The 22,844-nt window shown below is 48.9% G+C and overlaps 1 protein-coding gene across 3 annotated transcripts; it reads left to right on the top strand.

Moving 5' to 3' along the window:
• The first annotated feature begins 425 nt into the window (after window positions 1–425).
• Window positions 426–22,588, top strand: YTHDF2 (YTH N6-methyladenosine RNA binding protein F2). Of its 3 annotated transcripts, XM_082329379.1 has the most exons (5): window positions 426–668; window positions 976–1,000; window positions 1,363–1,442; window positions 5,724–7,310; window positions 21,669–22,588. In XM_082329379.1, the coding sequence occupies exons 1-5, from the start codon at window positions 642–644 to the stop codon at window positions 21,690–21,692; spliced, it is 1,743 nt and encodes a 580-aa protein (XP_082185505.1). In that variant the 5' UTR covers window positions 426–641; the 3' UTR covers window positions 21,693–22,588. The 3 variants fall into 3 exon arrangements, with proteins under 3 accessions (XP_082185505.1, XP_082185506.1, XP_082185507.1); XM_082329380.1 differs by lacking the exons at window positions 426–668; window positions 976–1,000 and having other exon boundaries at window positions 1,430–1,514; XM_082329381.1 differs by lacking the exons at window positions 426–668; window positions 976–1,000; window positions 1,363–1,442 and adding an exon at window positions 4,933–5,039.
• Window positions 22,589–22,844: the final 256 nt, after the last annotated feature.

Raw genomic sequence — 22,844 nt, forward strand, 5'->3', positions numbered from 1 at the left:
TTCCCCAGGGCAGCTGCTCCGGGCCCCTCGGGTGCTGGGTTGGCGCCGGGGGTCCCGGAGGGCGGCCGTGGCCCCTGGCCCCCCCGCACCCCGCGGTGCTGGGCTGGGGGCCGTGCCCTGAGCAACGGGGGGATCTAAACTATTGGGGTGCGACCGAGCAGAGTTGGGGGCTGCAGCCGGGCCTCGGATTTGCCATTCTTTTTGCTGGAAAAGCGCAGCGGGGCAGTGGGGGCGCCTGGCCCTTTAAGAGCGGGCCCCCCCCAATACCCGCACCCCCCCGCCTGCGCTCCCGCGCCCGCCCGAGAGGGGGCGCTACGGCCGCCGGTCCTCCGCCGGCCCGGCATGCACCGCGCCGCCCCCCCCCCCGCCCCCCCGCCATTGTGCCTGGGAGCGCGGCGCGCGCGCGGTGCCGCGTGACGCCCGGGGAGCGCGTGTGGGCGCGAGGCGGCGGGCCTGGGCCATAGACGCGGGCCGGAAGGAGAGGCGAGGGGGTGGCTAGAGCGTCGCCTCAGCCAGCCAGCCGCCGCGGGCGAGTCGGAGTCCGCCAGGCAGCCGCGCCGCGCCCGCTGCCCGGACAAAGCCGCCGCCGCCGCCCGCCGCCCCGCCCCGCCCCGCCCCGCCAGCAGCCCCGCCGCGGAGCCATGTCGGCCAGCAGCCTCCTGGAGCAGGTAGGAGAGCCGCCGCCACCGCCCGGCCTTCCCCCAGGCGGCGCCGGGCCTGGCCCGCTAGGCGAGGCCGCGGCTCGGGGCCTAGCGGCGGGGTGCGCGGGCCGGGCCGGGGCGGGCGGCGGCCGCGGCCTTCCCCCCCCCACCCCCCGCCGCCTCCTCCGCCACCTCAGGGCCGCGCCTCCATTGTGCTGCGGCGCGGCCGGGCCGGGCCTCGCCTCGCCGGGCTCCCCGCCCGCGCCGGGGCCGCTTCGCCCCCCTGACTCACCGCTCTCTCCCTCTCTCTTTCCATGCCGCGCCGCCGCGCCAGAGACCCAAGGGCCAAGGCAACAAAGGTGAGAGAGCCCGGGGAGGGCCGGGGAGCGGGGGATCCCGCCGGAAAGTTGCGCCTTTGGGGAGCGTGGCCGCGGGGGAGGGACGGGGAGGATCCCCTGCGAAATTTGCCGGGCGCATCCTCGGGTGCGTGTGCCTGCGCCCGGCGGAGCGGCTGGGAGGAAAACAAACGGCGAGCTGTGAAGCCCATCGTCGCTCCTGGGGAAAGTTTGCAGTTAAAGGGGGCTTGTGCCGTGGCGGAGTGTCTTTCCGCTCTGGGCTGGGCGGTAGTTATATTATAAGGTCTGTCTTTAAACGCTTTAAGCTGGTAAATGGTGGAGTTTATCGGCAGAGTTCTTTCTAACGCTCTAAATCTTTTTCTCAGTGCAAAACGGATCTGTGCATCAGAAGGATGGGTTAAATGATGATGACTTCGAACCCTACCTGAGTCCCCAGGCCCGGCCGGTGAGTAAGAGTACCTGCTAACGGGCAGGAAGCGCCCAGAGCCCGGGGGCTTCCTCCTCCTCTCTAGCAAAGGTGAATTTGGCATCCTTGACAATTCTCCACTCATTCCCTGTCCCCGCTGATTGCATTTTAATGTTTGCTTGGTTTCTTATCATAATATGCTTTTTTATACATGCCTTTCTCCAGGCAGAAAATACTAAAATCCATTAGGTTGTGGTGCGAGAGGTATAAAGGTTTTAGCAACTTTTTGGGGGTGTAAGGACTTCCCTACAGTTGGTCCTCAGCTCGTTTTTTTTCAACGCAGCTGCCTTGAAGTTACTATTTCTGCTCTTCCAGTTTTACTGTTATGACCTTGTTTCCTTGCTGGTTTCTGGTTCTTGACACCGTACGAGGAGATGCGCTGTGTTGCGTTGTGAAATTGCTTCACGCGATGCAGTTACGCTCTGAGGGCTTCTGGAGGATGCTATCAACGTTCTTATCTCTCTGCCAAGGAAGCTGAAGATGCGTGTCATGGGGTTTTCTCTATTTTTCACCAAGAAGCCCCACAGACCACACATGTGATAAAGGCTGTTAAGACTTCGTGAGAACTTTAGTTAGAAGTCAAGCTGGAGAGCTTGTGATCAGCTCCTGAAAGTCAGACTTCCAGATACTTTTCCTCTTAACTTTCTATTTAGGATTAGCTCTGCTGTTAACTGGGTTTTGTTTGTTTTTCTTAATGAGTGGTAGGAGAGTGACACATAACAGACAGAGTTCAGCTGATTAGATGGTACAAGTTAGTGTTATAGATAAACATCTGTAGTAGCACTGGAGTAGTTAGGTCATTCTCTTGGCTTCTCTTTCCTCTCCACTTGTGATTAGTAAAAATAAGCTGTTCTGGTTTTCCCTTTCTGTATTTTTTCAATCATTTCTACTAATCAGTGTATTTTTTTCACATAAGTGACGTGTGTTTTCTTGGAACACAAGAACAGGTTTCTGTCTCAGTTAAATTTTCAACAAGTATTTTCCTAGTTTGTGCTAAAGACATGAGGCTAAATAGTCTCTAAGGTCCTGTCAGCTGTTCATAATCTTCAGAATTCAACCTGTCCATTAAGATAACTTACTGCATTCAGCTCCCTAAAAAGTTACAAGCATAAATTCGACCTCCATAGGGCGAGAGAGTGTGATTACTTTCTCAAGTCTTGAATGAAACTAGCTACTTTCCTAGGAGCTCTCATTTAATGGTGGGTTTTTTCTATCCCAGCAATTAACATCGCCAATTTCCAGCTTCCTTTTGAATGTGGGAGTATTTCCTGCAAAGTGTAGTTTTATTTAAATCTCCTGAAGAGAATAGAGGTTACTATAAAACGCTAGAAGCAACGTGGTATCTTACCCTATTTTGCAAAGAACAACAACTTCTGAATATTTAGTTTCTTCTTGCATGCGTCACACTGGTAAAAATACTTTTTAAAATCAAGGCAGTGATTGGAGCGTGCCCCAGGAGGTGGAGCAGAGCGGTTGCTCTAGAAATTCTGCAGGAGTGAGGTAAACTGTGCCGTGCTAACTTTGAAGGAAACTTTAGGGGAGTTTATTTCAGTTTCTCTCCATGCTGTGTTGCTCATCAGCTCTTGTCCGTGTTTTGGCACTCAATATAGTAGAAAACAAAACCCTCGGGTTCAGTCTGGAAGGGACCATGGTTCTGCTGAGCCGACCAGCCAGGTTCAAAACCAGAAAGGTATCAAAGTGTGCACCTCTTTTCCAAAGGTGGGAAAGGGAGTTACAGATAAGGCTCTGGAAAATGAATTAAATGGAGCCCACTGCTGCAGGGTAACGCGAGTGCTTTCTGGAATTGCTTTCCAAGTTTTCCACGGAAGCACTGCCTAACAAGTCCTAAAGTTTCATGGCTCTTCATTCAGGAGCTGCCGTTTCAGGTGTGACTGTTACTAGCTTGTCAGCCTAGTACATTAGGTTACTGTGTATTTTAAAGCTCAGATACACAGTAAGTGATTCTTCAACAGTTTAAAAAAAACCAAAATAAAAGCTCAACAGCAACAATAAGTGAGCTTAAACCCTGGTTCTAGTCTTGAGGTGAAGAGGAATTGTGAATTTGAGGAAATAACTGTACAAAATGTCTTAGTCATTGGAGAGAATTAAAAGCCGTTGAAGTTTATTTGCATACTAATCAGTAACTGTGTCAGTTGTGCGAGTGCAGGGTAGCAGAGCGAGGTGGCGTGTTTGATAGCGAAGTGTAGTTCTAGACATTCAGGTAGTGAAGAGCAATGGGCCTGCCTTAAATCTGCTTTGAGCTGGCAGCGCTCAGCTGTTGTTTAACTCCTGTGCTCCCTCCTTACTCCATGAGTATAGCTGGTGAATACTCTACAGGTAGTAGCTTAATACAGGCTATGTTAAAATATCTCATGAAGTTAAACAGATAAGGGCATGGAAGAAAATATTTTGAAGTGACAAGGGGACAGGTTTTCATCTGACAGCGATGTGCTTCGTGTGCTTTGAGGGAGAAGCCTGCGGAGAGGAAGGTGCTGCTCCGCCTGCTGGGCTCAGGTTTTAGGTATGGGCCAGCATGTTTATGTTCCGTTAAAGCTAATTTCCAGGAGAGTATATTGTTACTCTTATAATTGAGGGCATTATCTTTTGAAGAGACTTTGCTGATTCAAAATAATAATTTTTTAAAATTCCTTCATTTGCCTTACAAATTAGTCAGCGTCAGTATTCGTGCGTTTGGACAGGTTGAGCCCTAAAGATCGTTCATTGGTTTGGGTTTAGCAGGACCAAGTTCCTCAATTAGTAAAACTGTACCCTGGGTAAGAGTTAGTTTTGTTATTAATGTGCTTTTGGGACCCCTTCTTGGGAAAACGGAAAGGCTGGAGAGGGTGTCTCTGAGTTTTCATGCATTCATGCCATGAAATAGCACAGAAAGCTTTTTAGTGTTTTATACAACAAAGCAAACCTTGTCTCTGAACACATTATGTTAAATAATTCCTGTTCATTTTTGTCGAGTTGGGGCTGGGTGAGCCCCAAACCTGTTGCTTTCCTTTAACTCAGTGGAAGGTGGAGAGGCAAACCAGCTGTTTCTGGAGGGTGCCAGAGCCATCTTGAGAGCCTCCATAGATTTCAGTATGGCATGAAGTCCCTTGGGAGCTGCACTTGGCACGTGGAAACGTGATTCAACGAAAAATGGAGTAGAGCCTGCTGCAAGCCAAGCTTTTAAATGGGAACTGAACCTGACTTTCATCTCATCTGCATTGGGTTGGCATGTAAGCGGCTGTACAGCACAAGGCTGTCTGCACAGCGGTTCAAATTACGGGATGATAATGTCCATTAGCGTGGCGTTAACCGCTCCCCGGAGGGGGCATTGGTTTGAATGCAAAATGACAGATGTTTTTCATGTAAGCAAATCTTGGTGATGTCTGAGAGTTTTCCTTAATTGTAAAATTAGGCATTTGTTTTCGTAACCTAAAGGCTACTTGGATGTTAAAAGGGAGACCAAGGCATGGAGCAGCTTTTTTTCCTCTCTGAATTTGAAGCCTGCTTTCTTGTGCTGCTGCTGTCACCGTGCTATAAGAGGCTCCTGTTGAAACCCTTTTGATTACTCCCCATTTTCAGGTATTTTTTTAGTATGTGCCCGCAGCATTGGAGCAGTTTGTGTTTTGAGGATGAGGCTTTAAATCCATGTTTGTTTGCAAGTTCTTGGGATATTTTGAGCTCTGAAACTTTAAATTGTAGGGATAAAGCTGTTTTCATGGGTAATAAGTTTGAGGGGCTAAGGAAGGCAATTAGGGACATTCATGATTTTGGCAGTGCGCTTCCACTGGACCTTTTTCCTCCATAGTCCACTTCTCTCCGAGTCCTTCCCCACCCCCACCCCCCCAACCAGCAAAATTAAGGTGTATACGTACGTTACCCAGGCAAGACAAGCCCTCTTTGGTAGTAGCTACAAAAAGTAAAAGATAATATTTGGATGCTAGGTAAGATACTGGTTTTATAGCCTGAGCAGGAGCTCTGGGGCAGTCTGGTGTCCAGTCCCACATCATGCATCAGGAACGCAATGCGTTCCCGTCTAAGCATGGGAAGCTTGCTAAGCCTTTGTGTTTAATCTTTCTGGCAACGAAACCGTTTTCAGAGCGCTTCTAACAAAGGAGGTGTTTCAAGGCCGGGCCTGTTTATCTGCCCAGCCCTAAGGTAGGGAGAGGTGGGGCATGGGAAGTCTAAGATGGCTTTTATTCCTGGTCCCTTGAAATTTGCTCAACTCATTCTAACTATTCAGTGCTTATTTTTTGTTTTTTTCAGAATAATGCATACACTGCAATGTCCGATTCCTACTTACCAAACTACTACAGTCCCTCCATTGGATTCTCCTACTCCTTAGGCGAAGCTGCCTGGTCTACGGGGGGTGACCCACCCATGCCCTACCTAACCTCTTACGGACAGCTGAGCAACGGGGAGCCTCACTTTCTCCCAGACGCGATGTTCGGGCAGCCAGGGGCCCTTGGCAGCACTCCATTTCTTGGGCAGCACGGCTTTAACTTCTTTCCAAGTGGGATTGACTTTTCGGCTTGGGGGAATAACAGTTCTCAGGGACAATCCACTCAAAGCTCTGGCTATAGTAGCAATTACGCCTATGCCCCTAGCTCGCTGGGTGGAGCGATGATTGACGGGCAATCTGCCTTTGCTAACGAGACTCTGAACAAGGCTCCTGGCATGAACACCATCGACCAAGGGATGGCAGCTCTGAAGCTGGGCAGCACAGATGTTGCAAGCAGCGTCCCGAAAGTCGTTGGTTCGGCTGTTGGTAGTGGATCCATTACCAGTAATATCGTGGCATCTAACAGTTTGCCTCCAGCTACTATCGCTCCTCCAAAGCCGACCTCCTGGGCTGACATCGCTAGCAAACCGGCTAAGCAGCAGCCCAAGCTGAAGACCAAGAACGGCATTGCAGGGTCAAGTCTTCCACCGCCTCCGATAAAACATAACATGGATATTGGAACTTGGGATAACAAAGGGCCGGTGGCAAAAGCCCCCTCGCAGGCTTTAGTTCAGAATATTGGTCAGCAGCCAGCCCAGGTGTCCCCCCAGCCCGTGGGTCAGCAGATCAATAACAGCCCACCGGTGGCACAGGCTTCAAGCGGGCAGCAGCCCCAGCCGCTGCCCCCACCACCGCCGCAGCCGGCCCAGCTGCCCGTGCCGCAGCAGGCGGCTCAGCCCACCCGCTGGGTTGCCCCTCGTAATCGTGGCAGCGGGTTCGGTCAAAACGGAGTGGACGGTAACGGAGTGGGACAGTCTCAGGCCAGTTCTGGTTCTGCTCCTTCGGAGCCGCACCCAGTCTTGGAGAAGTTGAGATCCGTCAACAACTACAACCCCAAGGATTTTGACTGGAACCCAAAACACGGCCGGGTTTTCATCATTAAGAGTTACTCTGAGGACGATATCCACCGTTCCATTAAATATAACATCTGGTGCAGTACAGAGCACGGCAACAAGAGACTGGATGCCGCCTATCGCTCCATGAACGGGAAGGGCCCCGTTTACTTACTGTTCAGTGTCAACGGTAGCGGTCACTTCTGCGGAGTAGCAGAAATGAAATCTGCTGTGGACTATAACACGTGTGCGGGTGTGTGGTCCCAGGACAAGTGGAAGGGACGTTTTGATGTCAGGTGGATTTTTGTGAAGGACGTTCCCAACAGCCAGCTGCGGCACATCCGCCTAGAGAACAACGAGAATAAACCAGTGACCAACTCCAGGGACACTCAGGAGGTGCCTCTGGAAAAGGCTAAGCAGGTGTTGAAAATCATTGCCACCTACAAGCACACCACCTCCATCTTTGATGACTTCTCACACTATGAGAAACGCCAAGAGGAGGAGGAAAATGTTAAAAAGGTAACTTGTTTGTCTGTCTCGGCGAAGTCCTGTGGGGCAGGAGAAGGAGGAGGGCTGCCTTGCACCGGACTAAATCCGGGGCCCGAAGGCATGGGCTTGTGAGCAAGCTTGGTGGGCATCAGTCTGCCTTTTGGCTAGCTGCGTGCTCGCACGTGGAACCCGCCACCCAGATGGCAGCCGCTGTTTGGGGTGGAAATGGGTGCCAGCACTCTGGCAGAGTGGTGTGAGGAGGCTTGCCCAGGCCCTGCCTGCAATCCACTGCCCTTCGGTTGCTCTAAATCTCAGCCTTCCCTGAGTACCGTATTCTAAACAAAATTTATTTCCGTGCTATTGTCAGCTCCTGGATCGGAACAGTATAAAGTAGGAGATCAGTGGGGGGTTTGGGGAGTTGTTAGAAAACAGAGCTGGGTCTTTGAATGGCCGCCTGATCCACCCCTACCTAAAGCGGGGTCAGCGTGACAGATGTTTCCCACCACTTGTGAAACCTTCAGGAATGGCAGTTCCTGTCCCTCCCCAGGCAATCTATTCCTATGCTTAATTATCCTTCCTGTTAGAAGGCTTTGTCTAATGCCCAACCTAAATCTCCCTTGCTGCAATTTAAGTCCGTGACTACTTGTCCTCTCTCCGGTGGACGCGGCGCGGGTCATTCTGTTCCTCTCGGCAGCGAGCTCCGCTGTGTTTGAAGCCGGTGGGCTGTCGCCTGCGTGGGCACTGCCCAGCAGCGTGGCACATGAGATGCGCTCGCTGCCTGCCCAGCTGCGCCAGCTCACCGCTTGGGTCCGTTGGCCCGAAGCCTGCTGTCATCATTGATTCCTTAACGAGAGGATTGCTAATTGAAAATTCTGCCCAAAATTCAGTGACCAGCAGGCCTTGAATCTTACTTGGGTGCAGCTGTGTTAGTCACTTGTGGCCAACCTTCCCCATAATAGGGGTCTTGCTTGTATTTGATCAAAACAGTGATTACAAATTAGCATTAGCACAACTTTCTGGTAGTTTGCCAAGTTTTCTGATGATCTCTTTAGTTTCAGCAATGGGGAATTTTCCACCCAAGGGTTGAAGAACTGAATCAGGAGCTGCAACTGCTCACCGTGGCGGTGAATGCAGCTGTTAATTTTTTTAATATATTTTCCGTGCATCATTGGCTGTATAAATAACGTCACCCATACACAAAGGTGGTCACGTTTTGCAACTGATACCCTAGCACTTACTGTGCTTGAAGAAAATCTGTAAGGGAGGAATACGTGGCAAGGTGTGGAGGTGTAAACTTCATTTTTGTGAGAACCTGAATATTTTGTGTGACTTCACATCCTAAAATTGTTCTGCTTGGTATCCAGCCTATACTGAAGTGGTGATTTCTCTTTTACTACCTGAGGTTTTGAATGCGATCAGAAATCTAGTCTGTGCGGGGCATCTTAGGAAGTGGGACTTCTCATATGCTCCAGATCTGACTTTAGGGAGCAACAGTTTGCAGTGCGAGATGGGCAGACCCTGGCCCAGTGGGAGAATGCCAGAGGGGGGAGAAATGTTGCCGGAGGGCAGGTGGGGGGTGGACGGATGAGAAGAGTTAATACTGGGTAAACGTAAGCAGGTAGCAGGCAGAAGGAAGAGCAACGGAGTGGGGAAGGCTGGGGGAAAGGCGGACAGACTGGTGGTCTCTTCTGCTGGAAGGCTGCTGTGTTTGCAAGCTGTTTGTAATGTCTGAAAATCATTAAGGTATTAAAAATGTGGCTTAGCAATTTTCTTAAAACTGTAAACTGTCTTTACTCATCTTTTCACTTGTATTTTGAGGTCTCGTCCTCTGCTTTCTTCAGTTTCTTTGAGGCGTGCTAGCGTAGGAGGGTCAGAAGCAGAACGGTAGCTGAGCGACGTTCAGTGCGCCAGCGCCTCCTTCCTAACTGATGTTTGAGCTGATTCAGTGTGGCACTCCAGCGCAGAAGCGGTTGATCAGGAAAACGTTTATTCTTTGAAAGGGAACTTAGTCATATGTCTCTGGAATTCATAGGCAAGGAGGGAGTCTTGTAGATACACAGTTGGTGTTTGCTTTTTACCATTGACTCACTCTGTTGCATGCTCAGGGCCCTTGCCCTGTAACATCTGGCACGGAGGAAGTGACTTGGTCTTTCTTTCAGCAACAGTTTGACCTCCTCGATCGCTCGCTGACGCAGCCTTGGAGATGGTTGAGGTTTCTGTAACTGCTCTTTCATGGTTTCATTGAGAAGCAGTCATTTTTGCTCAAGGAGGTTTTTTATTTTCCCCGGAGTGAATGCTAATGCTTACCCTGGGACTGCGGGTGGCAAAAATCCCAAGCCATGCTATGTCTGCCTTGAAGCATCTCAGGTAATCACCTGAAAAAAAAAAAAAAATCAGAAACCAGAGTTGAGGCATTGGAAAGTTAAAACGCTGCTCTGGCAGCAGCCGTGGCGCAGCTCCCTGCCTGCGGTCTGTCAAGCTGCTTTTGTGTCAGGGAAATCCCATTGCTCCCAGCTCTTTGTCTCTGCCACCAGTCTTTGGATGGCGGTGATATGTTAATGTTCTGCATTCCTGTTCCTTGAAGCTTAAATGTCTCAAGGTTTGGCTTGTTTTGAACTTCTGGCAAGCTGCAGTTGTTTCATTTGGCTTCGATTTGCCTGAACCTTTGTCTGATTTACAGTTTGATTCCTGCTTGCTACCCGAGCAGATGGATGAGCTCTTATGAAAGTCTGAGAACTCTTGAATATTCTTTTATACTTCTCACTCTTCAGAATTCCCTAAAATAGTTCCCGGAAATCATATGAAAAATGCTTTGCTTAGTGTTCGTGCTGTTCCCTTTGGCTGGTGAAGGAGGGTAAACAGTTTGGCGTTGAAAGCACTGAAATCATGCTCTTGCTTGTCCTTTTCTGCCACTTCTGCCCATCTCCTCCTCAGAGACTAATCTCCGTTTCTTTCGAGTGTCTTGCTTCGCTCTACTAATGCAGTTTTTAAAAAGGTTTGGATGTTCTCCTGACCCAAAATGATGAAGCTGACTCCCAGTGCGATCCTACCTGAAGCAGTTTAGGACTTCTTGAAACCCTAACAGCTGCTTTTGTGGTAGAGCATGTCACCAACTTCTTCGCTGTAAGGACTGTTTTATCTTTGTTAAAAAAAAAAAAAAAAAAAAAAAAAAACCAACAGAGCAACAAGAAAAATCCCTAGCCCACAGTAATACACTTGTATTTCCAGGAATGTTGCGGTGACCTCAACATAAAGATCTTAGCTAGTGATCTGCTTGCATGTGAAAGGTTAACAGCTTGTGTTTTCTGGAAAAGCAATGAATGTCAGCTCTAAGGGAAGTTTATTTTGGTTCTTTTTCCCATTGCCTTGTCCAGGGTACTTGGCTACTTGCAGGTTCCAGGGATTTTAGGAAGGATATCCCATGAAAACCAGTCCTGTCCTGTCCCTTCCAGGGCCAGAGTGCTCAGCTGTCAGGTTTGCAGTTGGTAAGAGACACTTTGCGTTGGGACTTTGGGTGTTGCGTCAGGATGAGCTGTGCAGGATGGGGTGGGGTTTTGTGGGGTTTTTCATGCTGAGGTACACCAGCCTCGAAACAGAAAGGTGTGATTTGCCAGATTGGAGCTATTATTTCTGGAAATGTGCTGCTTTGTGTCTCGGCTGACACCATCTGCTGGGTAAAGGAGCATTAATGGTGACAAGTGTCACTGCCCCCCTTAGAAGATATGATTTAAGGGAAAACTAAGTGGGGTTATATGAGTCTGTTTGAGACTAGCGGAATATTTCACAGTCGCTGTAAAAAAGAAATGCTTTCTGATGTATTTTGCAAAGCTCTTTTTTTCTTCCTAATTTGTAATCTTGGTGGGGAGGAGAGAGCATATTTCCTATAGGGTGGGCTAGTGCTTTTCTCCCGCTGTTACAGTCGTCCTGGCTAGTGCTGCATTTGCTTTGGTTTTACCCTATCCAACAGGACAGTGTTTCTGACTATGAGATTCCGTTCCTCGATACTGCATATCCAGGCAAAGTCAACTGTGTCCTATGACAGCAAGGGAACACTGCTTGCACTCGCACAGTTCCTTTCATCCCGTGATCCCAAGGCTATTTGCTCTTTCTGCTCCAAATCCTGGCCGTAGCGAAGTTAATTGATTGATGCACCAGAACAGAATTTCCTTGCTGCGAATACCCTCTGCTCTTCCGCAACGCTCGCGGTTTCTCTCAGTTTATTTCCAGGCCTTTTAAATCCTGTATGTGAGTGTCCGTGCTCGTGTATTTGCCCAGTAATAGAGGAAACAGGAACCGTGCTGCTTATTCTGGTAGTTTGGTACTGGCTGTTTGACATAAGGAGTGCCTTGTCCTTACGATATCTTTAAGCCAGCACTGCAAAGGGCATTCTTTTTGATTGTGTTCTAGCTTTCTTCAAAGGCAGGAGAAAATTGATGGGGAAGGCTTAGATCTAGCTGGTGCTCTAATCCTTACTTTCTGCTGTAAGACTTTATTTCCCCATCTGTAAAATGGGTGCAGCTCGGAGCCATTTCACTGCAACTGAAGTGGAAGTTGCGTGGTGGAAGAGCAAGCCTGTTGCACTTGCCTCGTAGCCCTGCCTCTTGCTGTTAATATCTTGTTAGCAGTCTTTAAAATAATATTTTAATATAACATTTTGTTACTATTCTAAAATAATAAAACAGGTTATAAAATATAATGTTTAAAGTTGACTTGTTGAAGCTGGTTTAAGGAGCTGTCGAGATGCACTGCTTAAAATTGTTTTTTGAGGACTGGTAATGGGATTCAGAGCTGGTCTTCTCTAGTCGCAGGGCCCGACACAGTGCAGGCTGTATGCGATGAGGTTACACTCTTACAGGGATGGCCTTGAGCAGGGGGAGTTCATTTCACGTCCTGCTCTTGTGAGCTTGTTCCCAACTCATTTGTTGCCCGCTTGGTGCGGGCAAGGCCTCGTGCCCCCTCCCACCCAGGTTACCTTCACCTCGGCTGGGTGATTTCAGCTCCCAGTGGCAGAATAACCTGAACTGATCGTTCTTATAAATATGTTAATTGCATTCATTATGAACATACTAATGACTTCAAATGAATGTCTTAAATTAAAAAAAAAGACTTTGTTCTTCCTTCAGCAGTTGAGTTGAAATTGCATGTGTGGGGCTGGCAAATTCCCTAGAAGCAACGTGGAGGGTTTGGTATGCAAGAAGGCAGTGTGTAAGGTGTCAGCAGCGGTGGCTTCCCCCCCCCCGCTCCAAGTGGTCTGCGTAACTTGCTGACACTGAGGTAAATAGCTACTGACACAGTTGTTGTGTTTCGGGTTATTTTATTAACAGTTACTTCCGCAGAAAAAGTAGTTTTCCTTAGAAGATAAGTGTTTGCCAGCTATTTTGTTCAGTGAAAGCACCGGGGCATGGTCCTCTTCAGTTCCCTGGAACTTCTGTCTGGTGTGGAAATGCAGCGAGTCATAAGATGTTGCTGAAAGCTGATTAGGATCCCAAGAAAACTGTTGAAGACATGAACCTTGTATATATGCAACACATCAAGAATAGCTTCATGTACAATGTTCCTTGCTTGTTCTTAATGAAAATGTAATTCCGTAACAGTTTGCTGTCTGAAAGAAGTCGCTTTCTTCTTTTCTGTCTCCTGTAAAGTGTTACGTGACCTTTTATTCATTTCGGAAGCTTATTGTTCTGAACTGTGCAATCGTTTTTGCTGCAATTATTAGAGCCTTCTTGTTTTCCTGGATGTTCTTGTTTGTCCCTGGTAGTAATTGTACTGTCTTATGGCTTTGTGAGTTAATAAACCAATTCTTTAGTGGTGCAAAACGCTGGACGCTTGCCAGCGAGAACAGTGCCACCCTGCTTTTACTGTAGCAAAGTTACCCAGGGAAGTCTCCGTTAACAAGGATTGTCATTATCCAAGCTGGTGACTGGGATAGAGAGTTGATTGTAGCTCCTTCCAGCGCCTAGCTGCCCAGTGTGAGGCTTTTTAATTGTGTATAAGTCATGTAATAGTGCATTTGAGCAGTTAATAATGAAGCATTTGGATTTTGTAAGCCGTTCTGCAGCAAGAACTTGGAAATTAAGACTGCATTTGTGGTTCCATATCATTAGAACTTTTTTTATGTTAAAAGGACAATGCTGAGCTTTTTTTTTTTCCCTGGTTTACTGCAGAGCTATTTCTTGTAATGTAATACCAGTTTAGAAGACTTAGCTAAAATCTACCTAAAACTCTGTTTTGTTTCTAATCTTGGGGAGAAAAGAAACCATGCTATTTTAGTTTCCTTCCCTATGTGTATCTGTACACACGCAGAAGTTATTTTAATTTGATGCCATCTCCTGTAAAACTACTTCAGAGAATTTCCCATCATCATCTGCAGGTCTTTAAGAAATCACAAAGTCCTGATCATCAACCTTTGGGCTGTTGCAAGCCAGCCTGCATTGGGGTTCAGCTGATTTGAGTGCTGTGTTCTTGATATATTTAAAGGGGAAAAAAAACTTGAAATATAAAACCGTGTTCCAGTGAATACTGCTATGTGTTCCCTTTCGAGTGGCAATAAAATGAGGGTACACACAAGGGGCTGTAGGGAGTATTGGCTCTTTTACTTCAGCTTGTGAATTCAGCTCTTCATGGTTGACAGAAATAGGCAAATAGATCTCCTCTTGTCCTTTCATAATACAGAATATTGTGTGGTTTTTCTTGTAGCGTGAAGTATTTCTTCTGCCTTATTCGGGATGGAGGCAGTATTTTAGCCTCAAACACAAGAACAACTGCAGTGGGTCTGACCGTAAGTCTGTGTAGTCTCATGTTGCATCCCTGGTGGCTGTGAGATCTGCAGATCCGATGGACACGTAGAGAGACATTGCTCGAGCATCCTTGCTCTCTTTTTCCAAGTAAAAAGCTCCGTGTGCAGCTAACAATAACATGGTCAGGAGCAGATGCCCATAAGGACAGCGCAAGCACACATTTATCCATCTCTGAAGGTTTTCCTTGCCTTTAACAATTTGTAGCTCGGGAATTTCTTTGACCAGAGGATGTATCTTTGTCTTTAATGGCTCATGATTTCTCTTCGTGTCCAAGATGTTGATGCATTCCTAGAGCATCTTCAGGATCCTGCGGCAGCAAGTTCTTCAACTTAATTATGTGTTGTGTAAAGAAACACATCCCTTTGGTTTGCTTTGAGTCTGCCTCGTGATACTCCCTAGTCCTTGCGTTGGAAGAGGTGGCGAGCAGTTGATTTCAATGTACTCTTTGTGCCTGCTCTGCTTTCACAGTCGTGTCTCTTCCAGGCTCAAGAGCTGGAGCACAGTGGCTCTGCAGATGAAACCCTTCTGTCCTTTGCTCGTCCCTGTTGCTCTTCTCTGACCCTTTTCCCGTTCTTCTGCGTGCCCGTAGAGATGGAGAGGAGCAGAGCGACACACTGCTCAGGATAGAGGTGCAGCTTGCGTTTGTATAAAGGCATAACGATCTCTTCTGAATGTTGTTTACTTTTCTTGATGGTAGGCATTTTCCTAGAGTTGTAAATTGTAACCCTGAGATCGTGTTTCCGATTGTTAATGGTCAGTTCGGAGCCTGTCATCTTAGAGTTTTTTTCCTACGTGTCATTTGATTTACCTAAACCAGGCAGACCAGATTCACTGTAGTGTTCAGCTGCTTTTTCTCACAAAGTCCTCCATTTCTTCACAGTCGGCTGCTATTTTTATTGCCCTGAATAGCTTAGTATCATCAGTAAACTTTGTCACTTTATTATTCACTTTCTCTAGATCTTTTATGAATATATGGAACCACAAATTCCAGTGAAGCTCCACAGGTTTTCTCCACGCAAGATCACTCAGTCCTTGGCTTTATGCTTGCGTGGTAGAGCACAGCACAAAGACGTTATTAACTCTACAGCAGTGAAGATTTTGAAACATTAAAGTGGGGGTCCTTCCTTTTCTAAAGACTCACATGGCACTTGTTTTCAGGTGCTAATACTTACTGCGTGAGCTATGATTTAAGGTAACTGAAGTCATGAAACGCATTTCATGTAAACCCAAATGAGAAGGAGCACTCGTCTGTTATCTGGTGTAGATCAAAACTCTGGTGTGATGCTCAGCGAGCCTCTGGTAAATGCAGTTCAACGCTATTTGCTTAAACTTTCACATTGACTTTTCCCATTACTTTTGTCCATGCTATTAAGTTACTTAACTTCCCTGCTTTGTGAGGATTTAAGTGTGGACAGAGAGGTCAAAGCCAAGTGCCCTGCTCTGTAGTGGGGAGGTTGAGCTGCCCAAACGGGAAGTGTTGGCCTGCTTAAAGCAGCAAACTGCAAAAAGAAACGTGGCAAACTTCTCGTCCCTTGTAGCGACAGGGAAGAATAAAGACTCCCTGCGGTAAGACAAGAAGCATTTTATTTTCCATCCTAATGACTTGAAAGGACTTGTGCCGTTGTTGTTTTGCTTGTTGCTCCAAAGGCAGCAAGTCCAGTTCCAGTCCTTAGTGGGAGTCCGATCGTTCTAGCATGGAGTGCCACTGGGAGTCCTCCCAGGCTGCTCTGCCTTGCTCTTTGCTCTGAATATTCATGTATGTTCTTCGTTTTTTCATCATTCTGTTTCCTGCACGAGTTTTGCCCTGTGGGACAAGGCGCTCTATGGGAGGGTAATTATAAATGGTTTTGGGAATTGAGCTGCTTTATTCATGCAATCAAATGTGATGTTTAAGCAAGAAGAGGTTCATTCTTTGCAATCGGTTGCATCAGTTTTAAAGGTGCCTTGGAAGATGTTAGGGAACAGCAGCCTGCCTGCTGGTGTCTGACAGCTGGGACCACCTTGCCGGTATAAAACCCACTGCAGGTGGAAAGTCCTGGCACTCTTCGTGTCCTCCTAGCCCCAAGCTAGTTGCTCTGACAGGGAAATTCAATGTCTGATGTAAAGCGCATGGCCACTGTGCTGTTCATGTTCCCTGACGTTAAGGCATGTTTTGGCTTACAGCTGTACCTGAAGAATTACATCTTGCTGTTCTGTATTTATTCTCCATGACTTAATATCCTTCTGACTAAATGGCGAGGTGACTGGCGTGTAGCAACGCCGCAGTGTGCTTGGGTTTTGAGAGGAAACCAGAACTTCCTAACTGCCCAGCCGTGCATGCTCAGTGTGGTGCAGGGGACACTGGTGCTTCCCGCTGCTTTCTGCAGTTTTGGGGGCAGAGTCTGAATTGCAGGGGCTGAGCAGGCACGGTTGCACCCCTGCTTGCTTTCCAGTGATGCGAGTTTGCTCCTTTTGGGGTTGTGTGGATATTTAGATTTGCTCCGTTAGAGTTTGATCTGTAAAACAAAAGGTCTTTCCTGCTCTGACAGTCACTTTTATTTGCATATCTCCTGTCTTCGTTCTTGGTGGTGAGCTCCGTTACGTGAACAAGAGATAGGATGAAGACGACTGACCACAACCAGATCCCTGTACCTGATTTTTATCCCCTTTCCTAGGGGAGGCAGACTAGGATGTAGCTTTCCTCTGCAACTCTGATGGCTTTCTAATGCTGACAACAGGAAAACCTCATGTTTGGTTTGTAAATCAGTTAGGACTCGAGGCTGTTTGTGGAGCAGATGAGCATAATAAAAAAGTGATGCATCGTCCATCATTTGTGCTGACTGTGACCATGCCTTGAGCTGATCCTGCTGGGAAGGCTGTGCTGGGCACGTCTGAGGCAACGGGTTGCCGTGACTGCTGATTTGTGAGGCAAGTCAGACATTTACCTCGGAGACACGGGCACATGGAAATCCTGCTGCGTTGTTTGCCAGGATTGCATCCAGTGCGCCATAGGCCGCAGCGTTGGGAGGAGAATTCAAACAGCAAAACGCCGCGGCGTTGCAGCGGGCGTCGTGGGCTGAGTCGGGCTGTTGAGCAAAGCGTCTGTGAGCGAGAGTTGGGTGTGTGTGTCTTAAGGCTGGTATTTGATTGCTGGGTGTCTCAGCCCTTTGGGCAATGATACTGGGATAGCATCGACCATACCCTCATGAAGTGATCTCTTGCTGTTCCTTTGTGGGCAGTTACTGGGAAAGTGATGCCTTTTGCTTGTAGTTTGAAACTGAGGCTGCTTCCTGGCCTGCCTCATGTCTTCAGGCTGCTACACTGTGCTCTGGGTCAGACAGGTCCAAATAAACGGTGGTTTGTATGCTGCACAGCTGGGAGCCATGCTCTTGCTTCTTCTCCAGGCCCTCCCTTTGATTATAGTCTTCTATTTCCCCATCTGTAGTGTGGCAATAGTATCCTTACCTTTGCCCAAGGAGTATCGAGGTTGAACCTTGGTTGTTAATCAAGGTAAGAGCCTCTGAACAAATATGCAGCGTTATCGGCTATTGTCATCATTTCTCGGTGCAAACTCTTGAGCCTTTTGTTGTTGTTGGCTCCCCACAATGTGACTAGATAAGGTAATCTCTCATCAGCCTTCTCCACCAGCTCGTTCAGTTGCTATTATCAGGACCTGGCTTGTGACACTGCTGCAGCCCCCCGGGGACACGGTGACATGACTGAAGTGGCTTAAGCGGGATGATTACAGAGGGCTCCTACTTACACATGCTTGCCTTGTCTGAGCTTGGTGCCTCTGAACACCGCCAGCCCAGGAGCACGCTGGCCGTGGTGTGTGGGTGTCAGCACTTGATGTGAGCGATGGCATGCGTCTTTCTAGTAATCGGCATATCGCTTTGCTCTTCAGCCATTTTGGTGCTGCCGTGCTCCTGCCCCTCTGCTTGCTGAGGGATTTGATAGATGGAGGCAAGAGTCTGAGCTGGTGTCTTTTTTTCTTGGTCCTCCCACATGGATCAAGAAGACATGGCCCAGGTGTAATGAAAGTGCAGCCGAAGAGAATAAAACGCTTTCTGATGGAATCTCTTTGCCCTCCAGGGACTATATGCCAGAGCAAAGCCCAGCGTGTGCGTGCAGATGCTGCTCTGCCTTCTCCTGGGCTGTCCCGTAGCTGGATGGGCTGTGGGTTACACCATCTCACAGCCTGTGATTTCGGAGGAAGATGAGCCAGGAAGGATGAACGTTTGCAACACTGCTGACCTTTGCTATGTGTTCTGGTAGCTCTTTGCTACTTTGCTCTGATTTGGGTGCTCACTTGTAACTCCGCAACACCCCAAGGACCAAGATGTGTTCAAGGGATGTGCTGCAGCTGGGCTGGCAGATTAGATGATGTAAAATCCTTCAGGCCTTGGCTACCTGCCTTTCCCAGGAGGAGATGCAAGAGAGCGGCTGTGAATCTCCCAGAGAAGAGCAAGAAAAGCAATACTGAAATTAGTGGCGAGTAGAGAGCTGTTCCTTCCCTGCCATCGAGCCCTGGCAGGAGTGCCCTCAGCAGGGCCTGCTCGGCTGGGCAGAGCTCTTGGCTGGCTGCCTCCGCATCTCCTGGGGCGGAGGCTTGGCTGTGCCTAAAGCCCTGCTCTTCACGGAGCGCAGGGCAGGACAGGTCGAGGTAGGTGTTGAAGTCAGCCCCTCGCGAGCCTGCAGCAGGTCTGGTTAGATGTCATGCTGCGTTTTTCTGTTACGGACTCCTTAGGGTCCTGTGTGCAGCACTGATGGAGGGGAGCGCGTAGTTCTGCGCCGGTATTTTGAGGTTGAATGGCAGGAGGTTTTAAACAGAAGACTGGGTTGAGAAAAAATTGGGTTATAATCCACCCTGAAATGAAGATGTTCACTTCAGGCATTTGCTTCTAGCTTGGGGACATGGGGACATTCACTCCAGCCTCTCTTTTGAAGGTGATGCCTTCTGTTCTGGCACACTGGGATTTCGAGGGGGGGTCACTTTTGCACCGAGGCTGGGTCCTGTTTCCTGCTCGCTGTGTTAACCAGGCAGTGGCCTCCGGAGCCGCTTCACCTTCACAGCAGGGAGGAGAAGTGACTAATGGGGGTACGTCTGGTCACCTAACGGGGCGGCGTGCTCAGCAGGAGCTTTGGCCACCGTCTGCAGCCAGCCCGGGACACTGGCCCTGGCTGCCGATGAGGAGGGGGCGATTGAACCTGGCAGCCGGCTTATCCCATGTCTGCATTCGGGAAGACGGAGGCATTAGCTCAGGCAGTTGCAGTTTCTTCCCGAAAGAATGCGTCACGTTGCCATCTGTCCTTGTTTAGTGTAATGTGCTGGCTGCCGAGCCAGGCAGCAGAGAAGGAACAAGGCTTGGCACCTTCCTTCTGATTTGTGGCTTTCCCTGCAGCGCTTGTTTTACTTCACGTTCAAGACTGGCTTTGCTTCTCACCGTGGTAGGTATTTTTTTGCTGTTGTGCAATGGTTTTTTAGCAACAGATAGCACCTACAACAGATTTGGGCAGACTTACTGGAAAAGAGGAGAATTAAGTCGACTTATGTGGGGCAAATATTCTTGAAGAGAATGTGTGCCTTCATCTGATGCCTTTCCCCAGAAGGCAATCTGTGCACGGTATCACATAGGGCTTGCTTTGCCTTCCAGCTTGTGCAGAGGAGCCGGAGCTGAAGCCTTCTTGGGTCACTGTGTGTGTGTGGCTGAGGGGCTGCCAAAGCCTGGGGTATTGTTTCGAGCTGGATGCAAGTCCTCCCTTTTTGGGAAGGTTTTTAAGAATAGATGGTTATACATGCTGTTAGCCCGGGATTGAAGCTTCTCAAAGATGAGCTCTCCCCGGGTTTAGCAGCGGTGGCAGAGGACACTGTTTCTTCGAGCAACCCGCATGCTTCTGGCAGAGGTCGCGTGCTCCCCCTGCCAGCGAGCTGCCGAGGTGGAAGGGAAGGTGCCTCTGATCACCAGGTTAGCGTGGGGCAGGGGGCAACAGGCAGGCAGCTCTGCTGCTGCCCTGACATCAGGGGACCAGCCCCGGGCAGAGCAGCAGACTCGCAGGGAAGCATCCTGAGCTGAAACAACCAGATTTCAGTTTGTCAGAGCCCTAACAGTGTCCCTTCTAAGTGACGTAAGTTAACACCGGGGAGAACCCACATTGTCTGGCTCTGCCAGCGGGCACCTACTGCAGGTGTTGCTGTGCTGTGGAGGTGGGATGGACTTGGCATCTCTCGAGACTGGCTTAGGTGGCGAGTAACTCGCTCCACCACTGAGTGTGGGGGCTAGAGCCAAAACGCCGTAGTGCCCTTCACACAAGAGACTGCAGGGACTTGCCTGTGCTCAAAGGAGATGCGGTTAAGAGGCAGGGAGGAGCATCAGCCAAGAGCCCTTTAGCTGTTGACAGGTTTTATTTTTGAGGTGGTGTCATACGATCTGGAAATGGCGCTTTGAACATGGGCTGGGCAGCATCTCTTAACCCTTTGGGATAGTCTAGACCCACTTCTGTGCAAAGCTGCTGGGTTTGGGTTTAACAGAGAAGAGACTGTGGCATGTGGTGCTCAGCACAGGGGAGGATATCATGCCGTTGATGCCTGGGTGTGTTTGGTGCTGTGCTGCCTGTTCAGCTTGGTGCAAAGGTTTGTCTGGACAGTGCGTTCCTTCAGCGCTGGAGCAGAGATGTGGATGATCACCGAGGGGGTGGTAGCATTACGTGAAAAACCCTTGTGAACCTGTTGGTTTTCAAGTGAGATGCCATCAGTAGGTTTCAGAGTTATCAGTGAGGTGTTCTGCTGGTAGCTGTGGGCTATTTCAGCCCCTGCAGCCCGAGGCAGATGTCACGACTGAGGTTTGAACTGCTCGGATGCTCACACGTGAGCTCAGGTGTAGCCGCAGGTCTGTGCAGCACCCGGGGAGCCGGGCTGCCCTGCTCCGGCAGAGCTGTGCCGCAGGCCCTGGCGCTCGTTCCTCGCTTCCTCTTCCTTCTCCCCGATGCAGGGGCTCTGATCCCCGCAGCGTTCCCGAGTCCTGCTCCCAAAGCCGCCCAAGCCTTCTCCCGCTCTGCTGTGCCGGTTCCCAGCCTGGTGATGGCAGAGATCTTGTGGGTGCTGTGGCTCCGTGCCCGGGGTGGGGAGCTTTGTCACCCCGCTCCCAGCCCGCACTGACTGCAGCTGCAAACTTCAGCACTGACCTAGACTCGCTTTTTTTCACCAATTTTTCCTCAGTTTGTCCTTCTTGGTTGTTTTTTTTCCCCCCCCGTCTGTTCCTCTTTATGCTGTTAAACCTCTAGCTTGGAGCAGCCTGGTGATGTCTGTCCTGGGGAGAGCCACGGGCTCTCCCGAAGGACGTGAGCGAGGAAGAGGAAGGGGAGCGGAGCTGTGGTATCAACAGCCCTCGTCAAGGGGAAACGTGATGAGCTGGTAGACCCAAGCAGCGTAACGCATCGTCACGTTAGCCGTCCGCGGTCACGGTACCTCCTTTGCCCACAGAAATACTCTTGTTCAGGCTTCGCTCACATGGGACAGGCCTCCGTCGCAGATCCACGCGTTGAAATGCTGATGTGTGAAAGCGGTGAATAAAACTGCTCTCGGCTAACGTGTTCTTCTTTTTTTCTTTTGCAGGAACGCCAAGGCCGTGTCAAGTAAAAGGCCATTCCTCCCACAGAGACTGCAGCAGAGATTGCATCCCAGCTGTCTTTCAGAGAGAGAAAGAAAGAGCAAAAATATCCCAGAAAGAATTAGGACTTTTTTTTCTTAATTTCATTGACTTCAAAAAGACTCTTACAAACTTGCAGTTTAAAAAAGGAAAAAAAAAGTATTGGAATTTCACAAGACATAGGACTTAAAAAAACAAAAACAACAAAAAAAATCCCTTCTAGGTAGAGTATAGGTAAAACCTGTCCCCTTTCTTTTGGCTTTGGTTGTGATTTCAGAGCATACGCTTTGTTTTTTGTCTTTTTACTATGTTTTTTTGGATTTTAAAGTCCATAAGTGGCATATGCCTTTTTTTTTCTCTAATTTTTAAACCCCGCCGCTTCCCTTCCTTCCACCCCCTTGCGCCTCCTTCCCCTGGTTTTGACATTTGCACTTGGAACACCGAGTTGTAACATCCACCACGGAAAGTGGAGTAACTTCTTTTTTTTCTCCCTCCCACCCCAGCCTGGAAGAGGAGGAATTCTATGAGGAAGTTGGGGTTTTGGCCTAAGAAGAATTGAACAGAAATTGTCCATGAGGTTGTGTCTTAAAGGTGGTTCATTTTTCTCTGACCCTTTGTTACTCAAAGTCAAGTACTAGGAGTCCTAAGAAATGTTCTGTTCTTGTGCATTATACGGATTTACAGATTAAGCCTGGATTAATTTGATTTTGAAAGCTGAGAACAGTGGTAAAAACTTGTTTTGTTTACAGGAAAATGAATTTTGGACAAAAAAAAAAAAAGAAATATTGTAAAATGTGTAGTGAATATGTTTCTTCAGTTTCTTGTTAAGCCAATGAGGAATGGGCGTTGCCTTTCTTTTCACCATTAATCACTTCTCAATAATAAACGTGAGATCCTGTTGAGCATCACTGTTGTCTGCCGCTCCCTTTTCAGCGCTGCCCGCGCCGTGGCGGAGCGAGGACGTGCGCCCCGTTGTGCACGACGACTCAGGAGTTCGCTGCTGTATTAATACCGTAAAATAATGAGTGAAGCGTGGTTTCTCCTTGGGTTCGAAGCAGGGTGCTGTGACCCGGCTGCGGGCATCCCGAGCTCGGTCCTGGCGCAGCGCCGGGGTTTGTTCCCAGCACGGCGGGATCGTTTTC

The sequence above is a fragment of the Platalea leucorodia genome (assembly GCF_965183815.1).
Source record: "Platalea leucorodia genome assembly, chromosome: 18".
Lineage (NCBI taxonomy): Eukaryota > Metazoa > Chordata > Aves > Pelecaniformes > Threskiornithidae > Platalea > Platalea leucorodia.

Bases quoted from the DNA above. Each gene is read 5' to 3' on its own strand.
- YTHDF2 (XM_082329379.1), top strand. From the start codon at position 642: ATGTCGGCCAGCAGCCTCCTGGAGCAG. The intron at 669-975 runs GTAGGAGAGCCG...CCGCCGCGCCAG, and splicing joins CCAGCAGCCTCCTGGAGCAG to AGACCCAAGGGCCAAGGCAA. The intron at 7,311-21,668 runs GTAACTTGTTTG...TTTCTTTTGCAG, and splicing joins AGGAGGAAAATGTTAAAAAG to GAACGCCAAGGCCGTGTCAA.